The sequence below is a fragment of the Perna viridis genome, chromosome 5 (genome assembly GCF_037379345.1).
Source record: "Perna viridis isolate PV_CMFRI_1.1 ecotype Kerala chromosome 5, ASM3737934v1, whole genome shotgun sequence".
NCBI classification, from domain to species: domain Eukaryota; kingdom Metazoa; phylum Mollusca; class Bivalvia; order Mytilida; family Mytilidae; genus Perna; species Perna viridis.
The window spans coordinates 37,544,020-37,559,131 of record NC_142449.1 but is presented as its reverse complement, the minus strand read 5'-3'; the positions used below and the strand labels follow the sequence as shown (position 1 = coordinate 37,559,131).

At 32.5% G+C, this 15,112-nt stretch overlaps 1 protein-coding gene across 1 annotated transcript; it reads left to right on the top strand.

Moving 5' to 3' along the window:
* Positions 1–7,126: 7,126 nt before the first annotated feature.
* Positions 7,127–14,028, top strand: LOC148617329 (T-box transcription factor TBX20-like). The gene is made up of 7 exons (XM_088584961.1): positions 7,127–7,475; positions 8,063–8,240; positions 11,384–11,657; positions 11,858–12,019; positions 12,732–12,808; positions 13,034–13,140; positions 13,360–14,028. Exons 1-7 carry the CDS (start codon positions 7,265–7,267, stop codon positions 13,611–13,613), a joined length of 1,263 nt encoding a protein of 420 aa, XP_088441087.1. The 5' UTR covers positions 7,127–7,264; the 3' UTR covers positions 13,614–14,028.
* Positions 14,029–15,112: the final 1,084 nt, after the last annotated feature.

The following is a 15,112-nucleotide window of genomic DNA, read 5'->3' as shown; positions in this document are numbered from 1 at the left end:
GTAAATTACGGACAGACGGACGACTGATGTGAAGACCGAAAATCTGTACACCTTGATTTAGTTCAAGGGACAACGGTGAAAATTTTTAATAACTGTCATCATCTCACTAGAAGAATGTCTTATATATATATAAAAAAAAGTGAGTTATACGTGTACATGTTACCGTCTCGGTGGTTTGAAGAAGGTTACTCGCCTCGAGTGCTGGAGGTCGTTGGTTCGATCACCGGTCGAGTTACACAAAAACTTCAAAAATGGTATAATCCCTGTAAATCCACAAAGCACTCAACTTCTATGGGAAATAGTGACGACTGGTATTGATTAGCTCAGAGTTGAAAATTTGTCCACGTGGGGAGGCAGGCTAACATCCTGTGGGCTACCACAGTAAAGACCCAACTCACCATGCCGGACTACTACAAAGCGGGATCTGTTCGATTGACAAAACGTTTTTGTCATGAAATTTATGAAATATCTGCTACATGACGTTAAACTACAATCAATCAATCAATGTAATGTTAAGCCATGATATGTACTTCTTTTTTTTCTATCTTGAATATATGTATTGTGTGCTCTTATGAGCTTAACGTCATGTAATCTTTCAAAACAAGTTGCGGATTTAAGTTTGTCAGCACCATGAGTACCGAAATATAAATTCTTTGGTGGTCGAACAACTGTTTTTCGTTCATTTTGTAAACTGTACAACACGTTATGATTTCCTAACCACATAAATTATCACCGATTAAGAAGACGCCACTTCCTTTAGTTTAAACATGTTCAGAGTATCTGCTTATCACGGCTAATTTGACTTTTATTACACTATCAAACATTTTTGACAGAGTGGGTTTTTACAAGAAAACAGCACATTTCTGACACTTTCATCGCCAGGGCTCTTGGTGCAAAAGTCGAAGTAAATTGGAACTTGATTGTGTTTTATAATGTGTTACTTTCTTATCCCCTTGTAACCACTTGAAGATGTCAAGGTAAATGATGAGTTTTTCCAGGCCACCCATATCATATATATATATACATAGAAAGGTCTAAAAAATTCCCAACGATGTTAGAACTGTCAAATTTGCGATGCAACTTTTTGGTTGTTCCCTCCGCGGGACATCTATGGCAACATCGCCTGCACAAAGTCCAGCTAGGTTATATGAAAATATAGCTTTCGCTGGCCGGGTCATTCCTCCTCGTAGGATTAATCTAGGGCTGTAACTTAGTACACGATGTATGGTAGTACGGGACAGTTCATTTAGATGTTATTATGTAGGATAGAGGATCAAATTAATGATGCATGTCACAACAAATCAATATTATACAAACGTCTCAGAATGTGACAACTCAGCAGTGTAGTGAATAGAGTCGTCACATTCTGAGACGTTTATATATATAGCACATACTTCGTAAGGATTCGGGCCCGGATGTGGCATTGTGTATCTCTGTATCACAGATTTTGTAAGTGGGACACCCATCCATATAAAGGCATTGATTTAAACGAACAGATCATTCGGGGACGACCACATAATTGTAAGGAGGCTGGCAAATATTTTGCGGGTCGGAAAATATATTTTCAACCACATAGGGGCTGTAGGCAAGAATAATATTTATATTCAACGTTTTCAGGCGCAGAAAGCCCTATAACGATTTTTTAAGGTTTGAAAATATATGATTTGTTTACATTAATCTTAAGCATATCTTAATCGGAGAATGAATACGTATTGACCAAGAGTGAACACCACTCTCCAATTAGCACAAACGAATGATTCATATATATGACATTCCACTTTTTTGAGGAATTAACCTGTAAAAATGTCAGTTGTTTTTTCAATAAATTTTGTTAGTTGACATATTTTTATAAATCGAATTTGATCCTACTCCAAAGTTTTTACCTTGGGAAGTTTTTGGGATATAACCAAAACATATGTACGAACCATTTAAGTGAAAGAGTATATCAAGGGAACCAAGATGTTAGCCGAAATCAAAATAATGCAATACAGGAACAAAGAACAGACATGGAAAACAGACAAACACAACCAAGAACATAAACCAACCAAATCAACACACACAAAGCAACAAAAAACAAATGAACAACTCGGACTCCATCAAAAACTGGAATTAAAGATTTAAAGTATCAATAATAACATATATTGTAAGAGTAAATCATGACGTTTACTAACACCTTACATTGTGTACTAGTATATCGTACGAGGAAATGACGTTTTACACCCATATCGTGGTTGTAAGAGTACTTACACCTTACACTGTGTACTAGTATATCGTACGAGGAAATGACGTTTTACACCCATATCGCGGTGACTTTAATATTAAATTAATAACTAATACTTTGTAAAGTATGATTATTACGTATGCTCATTTTGGAATTTAGAATTACAGTGATTTCAAATAAGAATCAGAATTCAGTTTTGCTTAAAATTGTGTCATTTCATTTTTAAACACAAAGAGGAACTTTGGCGTCTGAAGGCCAAGCAATAAAGATTATTTTATATCATAGTACCATTGGTTTATCTATTTATTTCAACATTGTATAAATTTGTTGACAAATTTATTAATTTGTTTTATGTAAATTTGATGCTGGAATTTATGTAAGTGGCATTAAAATTAGAACTGGGCGACTTTCTGTTTTATGTAAACATAAATCTCATCACGTTCCCATCTTTGTCCTGTAAAACTAACCATTAATATAAGACACTGTATCTTGATAGTTTGTTCTCTTACTTACACGAACTGTATTTATGTATATTGTTTTGCTTAATACACCAACAACTTTCGCTACAATTGTGTACACGTGCTAAACAAAGTCAGGATTTCTGTTTCTGTACCACAAATATATTTGACAGCACAATAATTAAATAGTTTCAACTAACCGAGAAAACCATATACAAACAACGTAACTTGAACATAATGTATGATGTATTTAGATTCTGTTACAGGAGACAGAAAGTGGACGCGAAAGAGGTCCATATTTTTTACCTTTTCCATCCCAGACACAAAACTGCGTTTATGGCTACTTTTCTGTGAGCAGCTTATTAAACCTTTGCATTATTAAATCAGCATTGCGTTGTGTCATGTATTTAATCTGAATGTGGATCTGTTAACTAAAGAAACCTCACATATACCTCCGTGCTCAAATCTTGGGTGCCTTCTTAGTGTATTACAGCATTAGATATATCATCGACGAAGTATTGCATGCAAATTTAACGCATGTTTGTTGGCACATATACTTCTGCCCATTTCAGTGGCATGTAATAGGTGAAAATTTCTATAAATTACTCATAATTTAAAGGAAGCTCTGATTTCATCTTGTGATATTCTTTAAATAGCCAATTCATTAGGGGAGTTTTAATTACTGTTTTTCAATCCAGGTGTTTGTCGCTTTAATTTGATGTCATTTACCAATGTAACAGCCTATCGGTCCACGATCTTATCTGCCCAACGTCATATAATCGGTATTTAGACGAACCATTTCTTTGAGGAACGTTTAGCAGGTGTGCTAGAAAAAAAACTATAAAAACAACAGGATGATTGTAAAATGCATACTTCATTTCTATTGATGATACAAAATACCCAATAAATATAAAACGGAACAGTCTTATAAAATTAATTTTTTCCATCATCTGCGTAGACAAAATGAAGATGAGAATATATCCAAAACCTTATTGGCTTACTAGAAAGTGAGTAAAAAATGATTATTAATTACAAATGTACGATCTGCTATTTTCACACCTCAGAAAAAAATTACATTAACTTTATTCATGGTTAATTATTGCACTCACCTTTCAACGTTTTTCTTGCATTGTTTCTTGTGTATTGAAAACATCGACCCGAGAGAACCCTATCCTGATCGTCAATCTGCATGAGCGTTTAAAATGTCTTTTATAAACGTAAATATAGTTTTCAAAAATGTTTTATAAGCGTTAACTGACCAAGATGCAGATACAATATTAAATCATTATTATTAAACTATTCCTAATTTCCTCTGATCCTGCAACCAACTTTTTTATTTGAATTTATCAATACGCAAATAAAAAGGTGGATTTCATGGTATTCGGATCACCATGAAGCACGAATTCGTTGGATTTTTCATCTACAGGCAATCTGAGTATGGATTCAGCATTAATAGTCTTTTCGTCTATATGTACCGAATATTACCCCTTTCTGTATGTAAATATATGCATATGGGTTTGCAAAAATATTAATCTGCCTTTTACACTAAAAAAAAACATGAATTTTGAATTATTAATTATAAGTAAAATGAAACGAATATGTGAAAGTGGCAAAATATATTAAACAAGAGAGGTTAAATCCTTGCCCAAAATGCTTATGCTTGAAAATATACACTGAGGATTCTAAGCAGGAAGTAAATACTGAAATTATTCTTTCAATGTAAATGCAGCTCAAATTGACGTTTTATTTACACGATACATTGTAATTTACTTCTATCATACATATGTTTTCTTCTAATTTATAGGATATTTACTATTCTTTTTTTCTAGGTTTTTGAACAACACATCATTTTCTATTAATTTCAAGTCTTTACCGGGTGATTTTACAGGAAATGACAGCGATTTAGATTTTTATCGGTAAATTAATGAAATTTTAAAGAATTAAAAGTTTCAAATTTACAGAAAATGTCAATCATTGTTGTGGTCTCTTCATCCGTCACTCCTCTTTTTAGTGACTTAAAGGGTTTAATTGAATCATTCAGAATCAAAGCACTATAATAAAAAAAATCACTCTCATGTATAAAACACCCAGGTACAACGTTCGCCCAAGGGGGCTACTCGATTTGATAAGAAAGTGTTATAAGATCTATATCAGAGCTGTAATGGTGTTGTTTGTTGAGTTCCTCCAAGAAAACAATCACTTCATTAACAAGACAACAGCATGTTATGGTGTGACAGTTATGAAATCTTGTAGAACGAGTCGTGGTACATAACCGACAAATTTGACAGCTTGACTTGTTGCTGGAGAGATTTCACTCTCGAGATGACCTGCTTCTGTACTACCGTCTATCAATGACAATGTTTACAAACTTATCTATATTTGTTAATTTGATTTAAATTTATTAGGGGATATTTTTTTCTGCTTTTGTTTGTTTGTTTTTTGTTTTTCGTTTTTATTTAAATTATATAACTAAATATATCATTCGTCACTCATTAACTCAATGACTTGTAAATGCTAGATTCTAATATGTATTACAATTTCATATGAAGAATAGGTATAATTTATATTATAAAAACAGTTATCTAGAAGATAATTGAAATAAGCATAATAAACATCAGGCTTTTTGTCCCAAACAATACTTGGAAACAATGCATATCAAAAAAAAAAAAGAAACCTTGTGGTTCGAAAAGAAGCAGACATAAAATAAAACAAATGATGAATGTACACACGTTCTAGATTTGCATGTTATTAGAAGCAGAGGTTCAACGAATATGCGTTTTGTGGTATTATTTTCATGATACTTCACATAGTTTATTATTTTTTTTACAGTTTTGTGTTTTAACACGTCTATGACACCTACAAGTGTCATAAAGATTACAATCTTTTTATCATTCGATAATCTTGTTACAAAGCGAGTGATCGCCCTTTATCTATGGTCTCATCTAAATATCTACATTCTATCAATTTACAACAGTAGGGACAAATTTATTATCCCCGTGCAGGTCCGGGTGTTAAAAGAATAGGCCTGTAGCAGCGCTAAGCTTGTCGTAAAAGGCGACTAAATAGTGCTCAGAACCCTAGCCGGGGCTAGGGCGCTCTGCCCACAGAGCAACTGGGATGTGTGCCCCAGGTGGTGGAATGGGGTACCCCTGGCGTGTTACATGCTGGGGTTGTCAGGCTATAATACGGAAAACCTGACCGCAAACCATAGTGGTGCACCGTGTTGGGAAAGATGCCACGTTCCTCGCACGTTAAAGAACACTACTGTGGTATTCTCCCGGAGTAGGAACCATTGGGCTCCGCCACAGGGGGCTAAATTGCCCGACCCTACCCATATCTCCCTATTTCCAGTGGCAATCAAAATTTATCGACCCCATTGTCCTTGTGTACCATTCCTTTTTCATTTCATCATCATTTCATGTTCATTTTATCATCAATTTCATGTTCATCGTCTGAATATAGCTGAAATATTGCTGCTCGGACGTTAAACCCCAACAAACAAACAAACAATAAATTTATTAACTTTAAAAACAAACCCTAAGATTGATTTTAATAGCAATTAAACAGAATGAAAAAAAAATGATTAAATTAAAACTATTTCCAGTAATTCAATCACCGTTATGAATCTCTGAAGACGCTTATTACTTTTCAAATGTTCAAAATTACATTCATTTGATTGTTTTTTTACTAAAACTTGGTCAGAAGGTTCACAATAATTTATGCGTACAAATAAACAATTTATTATTATTTTTATTTAATTATTTTTTTTTTTGCGATCTCACTTAAAAGAATAGGTCTTCTTAATATTATGAACAATCGCGGTGACTTCGCCCGGATTCTTAATGTTGTAGCATAACTTACCCACATCCAGACTTTAAACACAACTGTAGCAAGTAATGATGACTATTCTTTAATGTTATTATTTTGCATATTGGTTTAGTAAATTGAAAACCATGCAATTAAAAATTACCAATGTAGATGAATTATTAAGAATATCATGTGCAAATGTGATTTTTTTTAATTTTAAAACTACAGTAACATGTCCAAGAGCACATACCGCATTTAATCAATTAATCATCAATTGTTAAATGACTCATTTAGATACTCGAAACTCTTTATAAACAAAAATGTTTCTTCCGTTAATAAATGGAACGGCTAAAATGCGTGTATAATTTTTGTTTATGTGATAATTTGCAAGTTTTTTTTTGGCCACCATGGTCGTGAATTCATTTGAAATTTGTATTTTTTTCTAAGGAAAACCCAAGAAATTGCTCTTTTCAATGAAGATCCAATTAAATTAGCAGTCATACACGTGGCTATTGATGTTAACTCCGCCTCAAGGAGGAATCATTTTAGCTAATTCTATTCATCGAGGAAAACAGCCAATCAGAAGATTTCTTACAAATTCTTTGCTGAGGTTGGGATAAATTAAGTTTGCTGGTTTTATTATGGCATAATTTGTTGAATTTGTTAAAGTTGTAACATTAAACTGGATAAACAAAATATTTACACTGTGTTTTGATACATTCACTAACAATTATCGCTGCCAATATTATTCTAAAATTGTGAAAAGTTAAAGCTAAAAATGGATCTATCACCGCAAATTCGTGAGGAGGGCCAAACTGATCTCAGAAAAGCAGAATTTCAGAAACAGTATCTGTCTCCTAAAGCAAATGCCTTTTCCATAGATTCGATTCTAGGACAGAGAAATTTGCCGGACAACAGCATCATTGTTGAGCAGACGACTAGAGAGCACGAGCTACCCGCCACACCACCGCATGCAGATAGTCCTCCAAGTAAGTTTTTTTTCACAATTTTTGATCTGTACTTATCCTTTTATTTTATTATGTATTTTTTTGTCGACTTACGCATACCTATTGAACAGAATCTGAGTCTTTACAAAATAATTAATTCATTTCTTTTTTTTAAGTTATTATCATACTAGTCTGGACAATTAGTTAAATACGTGTTTTTTCGTTATCTGTGCAAAATGTTTATAAATCATGATAGTTCTTCTGTGAAAAAATAGCATATCAAAAATTCTTTAATTGTTTACATTTTCGTAGTTTTTAATTATAATTATCCAATAATATCCGCCATTTTTTAATATTTTTGTTTATTATACTGGAAATGACATTTAGTACCTATATTATTTGTCGGTTCTTGATCTTCATTCTATGGTTTAATAAATTGTTTTACATTTTTTTGTTTTCCGCAATTGGTTTGATTGAGAAAAAAGAATAAATGAATCAATGTCTTCATTCTATTAAATATGTACATTCATTTTTGCCTGATTTCAAACGTATGGGTGCAATTGAGTAAATGTTTACCTTTAATCTTTGAAAATAAAATGTATTTTAATCTTAATTCTCACAACTTTCAGGCTCTATAATATCAGACGACTGTACAGAATACAAAGCACGAGCCAGTAAAACTCCGCCAGCAGATCCAGAACCATATACCGGAAGTCTTCCGAATATCAAATGTCGTCTGGAAACCAAAGACCTTTGGGACAAATTCAATGACATTGGCACAGAAATGATAATAACCAAATCTGGGAGGTGTGTATTTATTTTTCTTTAGTGTAAATCATATTCCAACGTTATATTTGACTCGACATACTGGTCTCTACATTTTAATCCAATTACTGCATGAAATAATATCGTTCGACCAGCTGCAGATTTCAATGTGTTATAAATAAAAAAAAACGTGTGTTCTCTTTATGGAGAAATATTTTGAAATATTTTCTTCTTCGTATTGGAATGTCTTTTCTTTTTTTTGTGACGATAGTATAATTGTTTATTATATATAACGAAAAAAATATGAATAACAATATTTCAATAGTTTAAATTTAAAATAATTTTGTTGGAGTGGTTATTGTGCCTATGAATTTTAGTGCTTATAATCAAGATTTCGAAACTATTAAAATATAAAAACAGTCATAATAAACAAATAATTGTTAATGGACCATTAAACCGTCGAGGATGATATCTCACCAAATCCTCTACCACATGGAGTTCTACAAAATCATATCTCAACACTTGTGAATTGAACAATTTAAACAATTCATTGATGACTAAAGCTATCAACGGTCCCAAATCATTAATTAAACCTTACCAAGTTTATATCGTTTGATTTCGCCACTTAATTGTAGTTCTGTCATCTCTAAAATTTAACCCTCTTTAAGAAACAAAACACTTGTCGAAAAAATCTTCACGTTTGTTTAATTCTATTATTCTTTGCCTAACTCAGCTTTGAAATTTCCGAATGGTGTTGATGATTTTAACGTATTTAATGATTGGCAAGATTTCGCACTTGTGATATGAGGTCCTTTTTTGTCAAAAAACGATTAATATCTCTGTTTATATTTTAATTCGTTCGATACGGACACCGAGATTTAATGGACTTTGAATCATTTGTAAAGTTACTTTGCCGGCATGTTGATTTGATATGCAATAATATGCTTCGATGTATATGTATGCTTGGAGAAATATGGTTTAGTAACTAATATAAGAAATACATATATCGTACTAAAATCCTCAATTAAACGGATTAATTAATGAGCGATTTTTATCTTTTATGTGTCATTTCAACACTTGTTCGAGTTAGATGGTTTTCAATAGTTTTTCTGATAATATTGATACAAATCGAAGCCAGAAACAAAAACTCATGAAACGACCAGAACCGTTAGCACTTTGAATTAGAATTAGTCATCCTTTTGGGATCTTCAGTCGTTCAATTAATCCAGATGTTTGTACATACTATCAGGTATTTCAAGAAAAGAATGCCAACTTAGTAAAGAAGAATTAGTCATAATTTTTTCCGTAATTTTCTTCGTGCTTGTGCAAAAGAGTTGAAAAGGATTACATAAATGAGATACATAACCCTTGGTCCTAAAATAAGAACTTTTTTTGACCGTGAGAAAACGGTTCCCGAGATGATTTATGTCAAATAATTAACCTAATCTGTTTTAATGCTAAACATTAAAAACTTGACTTCGATAGGTCTTTGTGACGCCTTATTTACTTTCAAATTTCTTAATAGCCCGAAAATTTCATTGAAACTTGATTAAAGAACAAAATTAAATGATGATTAAATTTGTTAATGGGCTGAGAGGTTCCCACCCTCCCATTCGTTCTATATTCTTCAGCATCATCACTTGGTGTCTTTCCGTTCCTGGAGGCCAAACTCTTTTGTCCAGTGTCCGGGGTAATGGGACAACAAAACTTATCGGGTACATATTTTCTCAATGAGTGTTAGGTACTTTGATTTGTACATAAATTATTTCAATTGAAGGACATTGTTGGAGAAATATTGCTCTGCTTTCGGACCCTCCTTAATGGAATTGCGTGTTGAAATCGGAGCTATATTGTAAATTATATACTGATAAACGTGGTGTCAAGCAAAGCTTATAATTAGATGAGGAGATAAAACACGGCATATTTCGTTCTATACATGTACATTATTTAAATAAACCCAAAAGATTGACTTATTGGCTTACATGTATAAATGTATTCATTTTAGTTATTCAAATTTAAGTAAAGTGTTTAAAATAATTTATTTTACTTTTATATTTTCATTATGTTCAATTCATTTTAGTTAATCAAATTTGGTCTGTTTTAAAGTGCCAAAATATTTTATTTTACTTTTATATTTTCATTTTTTGTGGGGAAAGAGGTGTCCGAGATTTTAATAAGAATGAAAGAATCTCGGATGGAGATGTGTAAAATTAAAATTCAAACCTGAACCAGTCAACAAATCATACATACGTTTCTTTCCTTCTTTTTTTTTTTGTTTTGTTTTGTTTTGTTTCTTTTTTAAATATTTGATGTTTTACTCATACATTCGTTTTTTCCTGAAAATCAAATGGTTACTCGTTTTTTGTTTTTGTTTTTGTCCCAATTTAAACATACAGCACCTATTCCTTACGACAACATTTGTACAGAAACAGATGCCAAAATGACAAATTATGTTATTCGTTACCTATTTAACAATTTGTAAGGCAGTATCCGTTACCAAAGTTATACATAACCTATATATCTTATTCCGACCACCTGCCAGCTCAACCAAAACTTACGAATTTCTTCGTATGTTCAATGTTTCATTGCATATTTCCTAATGACCGGGTAAAACTTCTTACAGTCATCCGATATCTCTTGTTTCTATAAAACCTATTACTTGCGGTGTAAACTTCAAATTTATTTTGTAACTGTAGCGTGTAATCTGTCTGTACATCTAGGCTGTGAAATGTGAAGCAAGGTTAATCTTTCCCAATAACTACCGAAAATGTCGAGAAATAACCAAAACCAGTAATTTACGAATTACCACGAAATAAGAAAGAGTTGGAGCACGCAAGGTGACAATTTCGATGATGTTAAACTCTTTTTTTTTCTTTGAAATTGAAGCAATACTTTTTCATTCATGTTGTTTTGTCAAGTAGAGCCGTGTTGGTCTGTATTTTATAGCTTTAAATGGTGAACACTAATTAATGAAGATTAAGTCACGAAAAGCAATGGTGTTAAGAAATACACATCAATCAGCATGCTTCCTGAACGAAGCATTCGGCTTTTATTTTGATCTTTAAAAACGGCAGTATTCAAAATGCCTTGCATATTTACTGTCTTATAAGATACATGTGGATAATATTAGTATTATTGACAATTCCCATTTTTTGTGTTTCACATTGTGGGTTGTTCTATTTTAGGAGGATGTTCCCAACTGTTAGAGCATCATTTTCTGGGTTAGAGGCAGGTGCGAGCTACAACATTTTACTTGATATTGTACCAATAGACAACAAAAGATACCGATATGCATACCATCGATCCTCATGGCTGGTGGCGGGAAAAGCTGACCCACCATTACCCACAAGGCTCCACCAACACCCGGACGCACCATTTTCGGGCATCCAATTACAGAAACAAACTATATCGTTTGAGAAGTTAAAACTGACAAACAACCTTATGGACAAAAATGGACAGGTGCGTTTGTGCGGAAGTCATTTTTTAAATAATGATTTTAGTACAAAATAAGTTATAAAAAATGAATAAGGAAAAAAAGATTTCTCTACTCAATAGAATAGATGATTTATTTAATCTGTGGTAGTTAATCTTTCAGGTAGTAACAATCAGCTACTCATACACTTATTATATTTTTAGGATTTGTATAATTTATTTTTCAGGTTATTTTGAACTCCATGCATAAGTATCAGCCTAGACTTCACATTGTAAAACGTAACCCTGAAGACAAAAGCCCAATAACAGATCTTGAAAACGAAGAGCATCGTACCTTCATCTTCCCGGAGACTGTATTCATTGCTGTAACAGCTTATCAAAACCAACTGGTAGGTTCTTTATTACTTAGCATGGTCTTTTAGGCAAGAAAAATTTAGAACCAAAAAAAGTTGTTATTTCCGATGAGTGGTCACAAGGCTGACGGGATTAACTCTTTAGCTGAATGCAATCTCCGATTTTCTCTTCCTTAATAGAAATTCTGAGTTCTTTTGATGTTTTTTTTACATAATGTGTTCCCCTTATCAAAGGTGAAAATCTTTCCTTACTTATATCTTATACTTTGTGATAGGGCGTATTTCATTTCACCAGTATTACCAAACTTAATGGTATATAGGTGAGTTTCTGACGTTAAATAATACAAAACCTTCAAATAATCACGCAATTTCATCAACTCAAGCGAAAGGGTAACAAAATGAAGAGACATTCAAATCTTGATGTCAACTCATGTTTCAAACGTCTTCAAATAGAAGAAAAAGTATCAATCATTTCTTGAGGAAAGTTTTTTGTTCCTTTGATTCGGTGATAAGAATCTTATAATAATTCTATCACATTAGTCTGAAAGAAAACACTGACCTTTCATTTTTTGGTTCAGTTAAACGAATTCAACACCCAGTCTAGTTGAAAATTGCTGTGAATCTAGATAACTACATCCGCCATATTGATTTCAAAATTTGTGTGGTCGAGTTCACCTCAATGCCTGCTTAGCATGCGAGAACATGTACACTTTTGACATATGCTTTAAAACTGTTTCCGTCTTTTCAGATAACAAAGTTAAAGATAGAAAGCAATCCATTTGCCAAGGGATTCAGAGATTCAAGCCGTTTAAGCGATATTGAAAGGTAAAATACGTAATTCTGTCAATATATTTTCTTTGTTTTTCTGTATCTTTTATTACCTTGTACATTCATTTCTGATACTGTTTAACGTAAATGTTTATTCATTTCATGTCTGTGTTTTTGTTTTAAGAGAATGGTTTTAGGATGAAAAAAATGTTAACAAAATTAATGAAAACGGGCTACAGTAATGTGTTTCGCTTTGCATAACTAGTTTGCCTTTTTTGATAGGGAGACGATGGAGAATTTGTTGAATAAACATGGCTTTCCCAGAATGCCATTCCCATTCTCAATGGATGAGGATTCATTAAAACAAAGGGAGGCTATTTTGGCTAGAGGTTAGTATTATAGTTTATATAATATATTGGACTGTGATAATTATTTTAAACAAATATTTGCAATTTGACACATCATTTTGTTACGTGTTTTCCATAAGATTGTGGATGTTTATGTCTTTTTATAGCTAGTTTCTGCATGTGGAAACCTGAAAAAATAATTTCATAATAAAACCATTTGGCTATTAATAGGTAGTCTTATTGTACATTATTTTTTTTCAGAAGGCATGTTTCCATTCGGAATGATCCCCCCAGCAACAATGATTCACGGATTACCACTGCCATCAATAGACTCCCGCTTGCTGCCGGGTTACAACAGTGTTTTAATGAACAGTCAACCAATTACCAGTGAACATGAGGCGTTATTGAGAAGTAGTATGTTCAGAAACACATTACAGGCATCACCACCTTCTAGTCTCCATTCATCTCATGCTTACAGATACCATCCATATTTATCAAAAACTGGACATGTCTGAAGCAGTCAATGACATTGTTTCCATGGTTACACTTACATGAATGGAGAGTCCCAATGACTTCCGAATGAACTCCAGAAAAATACGACACTTCCGTTTATTCTGTCGCGGAATAGTTCGGTCCTATCTACATAGTGTTAAGTAACGGGTTCTACGTTGTTCTGTAGAAAGTAGTCGTCGTTTTAAAACTCGTGCAGAAGACAGTGGAGTTAAATATTAACCTATACAATTCCCGACGTAGACTAAGTTGGACAAATGATTCCGGAACTGCAATATGAATGTACTGTAAATGATGATAGTTATGATTGTGATATATTTAAATAGAAACTTGAAAGGTGCTTCTTAAATGTATGATGAATGTATTAGTTTGATATTTAATTGTTGACAAATCTAATGAATAAAATGCTAAAATGCAAAATTTTGTTGTCCTCTTATTACACAGAACCGTTGCCAATTAACTGAAAAAAAAACAATGTTTAAAAGTGTCAAAACAATAAATACACATGGCAAGCATGCATATAATATATGTATGTTTAGCAGGATAAAACAATTAGTCTTCTGAAACATAGATGAAGGCAAATTATACAGTATTGAAATACAACAATAAGGGATAGAAAGAACACCATGTCCTTGATGAATTCTTAGCTTTCGTTAGGTCTTCGTGCACTTGCTTAACTTCTGGTTTGATTTATAAACGTGAAGCAATTAAGTACTACACAAAATATATGGTTATTACTTGAAATCCGCACAAATTGTCTCCAATATCTAAAATATCTTTAAAGCAGTGTACACATAGTGGTTTTCTCTTGAAACATGTATTATGCAACAACCAAACGGTCAAAAAGACAAGAAATTCAATTATATGTCTACATGCAATGTTGAATTTTAAATCTGATTGAATATGAGCATATTGGTATTTTAGAAAACGGTTTCAAATAAAGCTTCCTTATAACTTCATCGTCAGTTAGTATTTTTGTTAAATCGACAGGAAATATCAACAATACCATTTAAAAGCAATTCATCATAATGCAGAAAGCACAACGCTAAAGACCATATAACTGTTTAAAAAACATTAACTTTAAATCCAATGGCCGTTTAAATTGCATATCTCTTTTAATTCAGACAATCACAACCTTTGCATCCATCGCTATATAACAAATTTAAAGCTGTTCTTTCATGATAATACTAACCACTGAACTGCGTAAATCATCTTCTGTTGAATAACACTTGATAAACAGAAACCATTTCAAGTCATTAAATTATTTATTTGTTATTAAAATTTTAGATAAAGGAGAAAATAGCAACATGTAAACTTGAATTATTTGCTTGTCTATTGCGACATATAACATAAAATTGCAGTATAGACTTTTCTTTTCCTTGTTTAAATAATAAACTGTGTTTTGTCTTGAGAATATAAACATGTACGCATACCTGCTTATAGCACATTGTGACCAACATACTCACAAACATAACAAAACTTAATTCCTGTTGGTTGACCAATC

Coding starts and splice junctions, on each gene's coding strand:
- LOC148617329 (XM_088584961.1), top strand. CDS start 7,265: ATGGATCTATCACCGCAAATTCGTGAGGAGGGCCAAACTGATCTCAGA. Junction 8,241..11,383: donor ATAATAACCAAATCTGGGAG/GTGTGTATTTAT, acceptor GTTCTATTTTAG/GAGGATGTTCCCAACTGTTA. Junction 12,020..12,731: donor CAGCTTATCAAAACCAACTG/GTAGGTTCTTTA, acceptor CCGTCTTTTCAG/ATAACAAAGTTAAAGATAGA.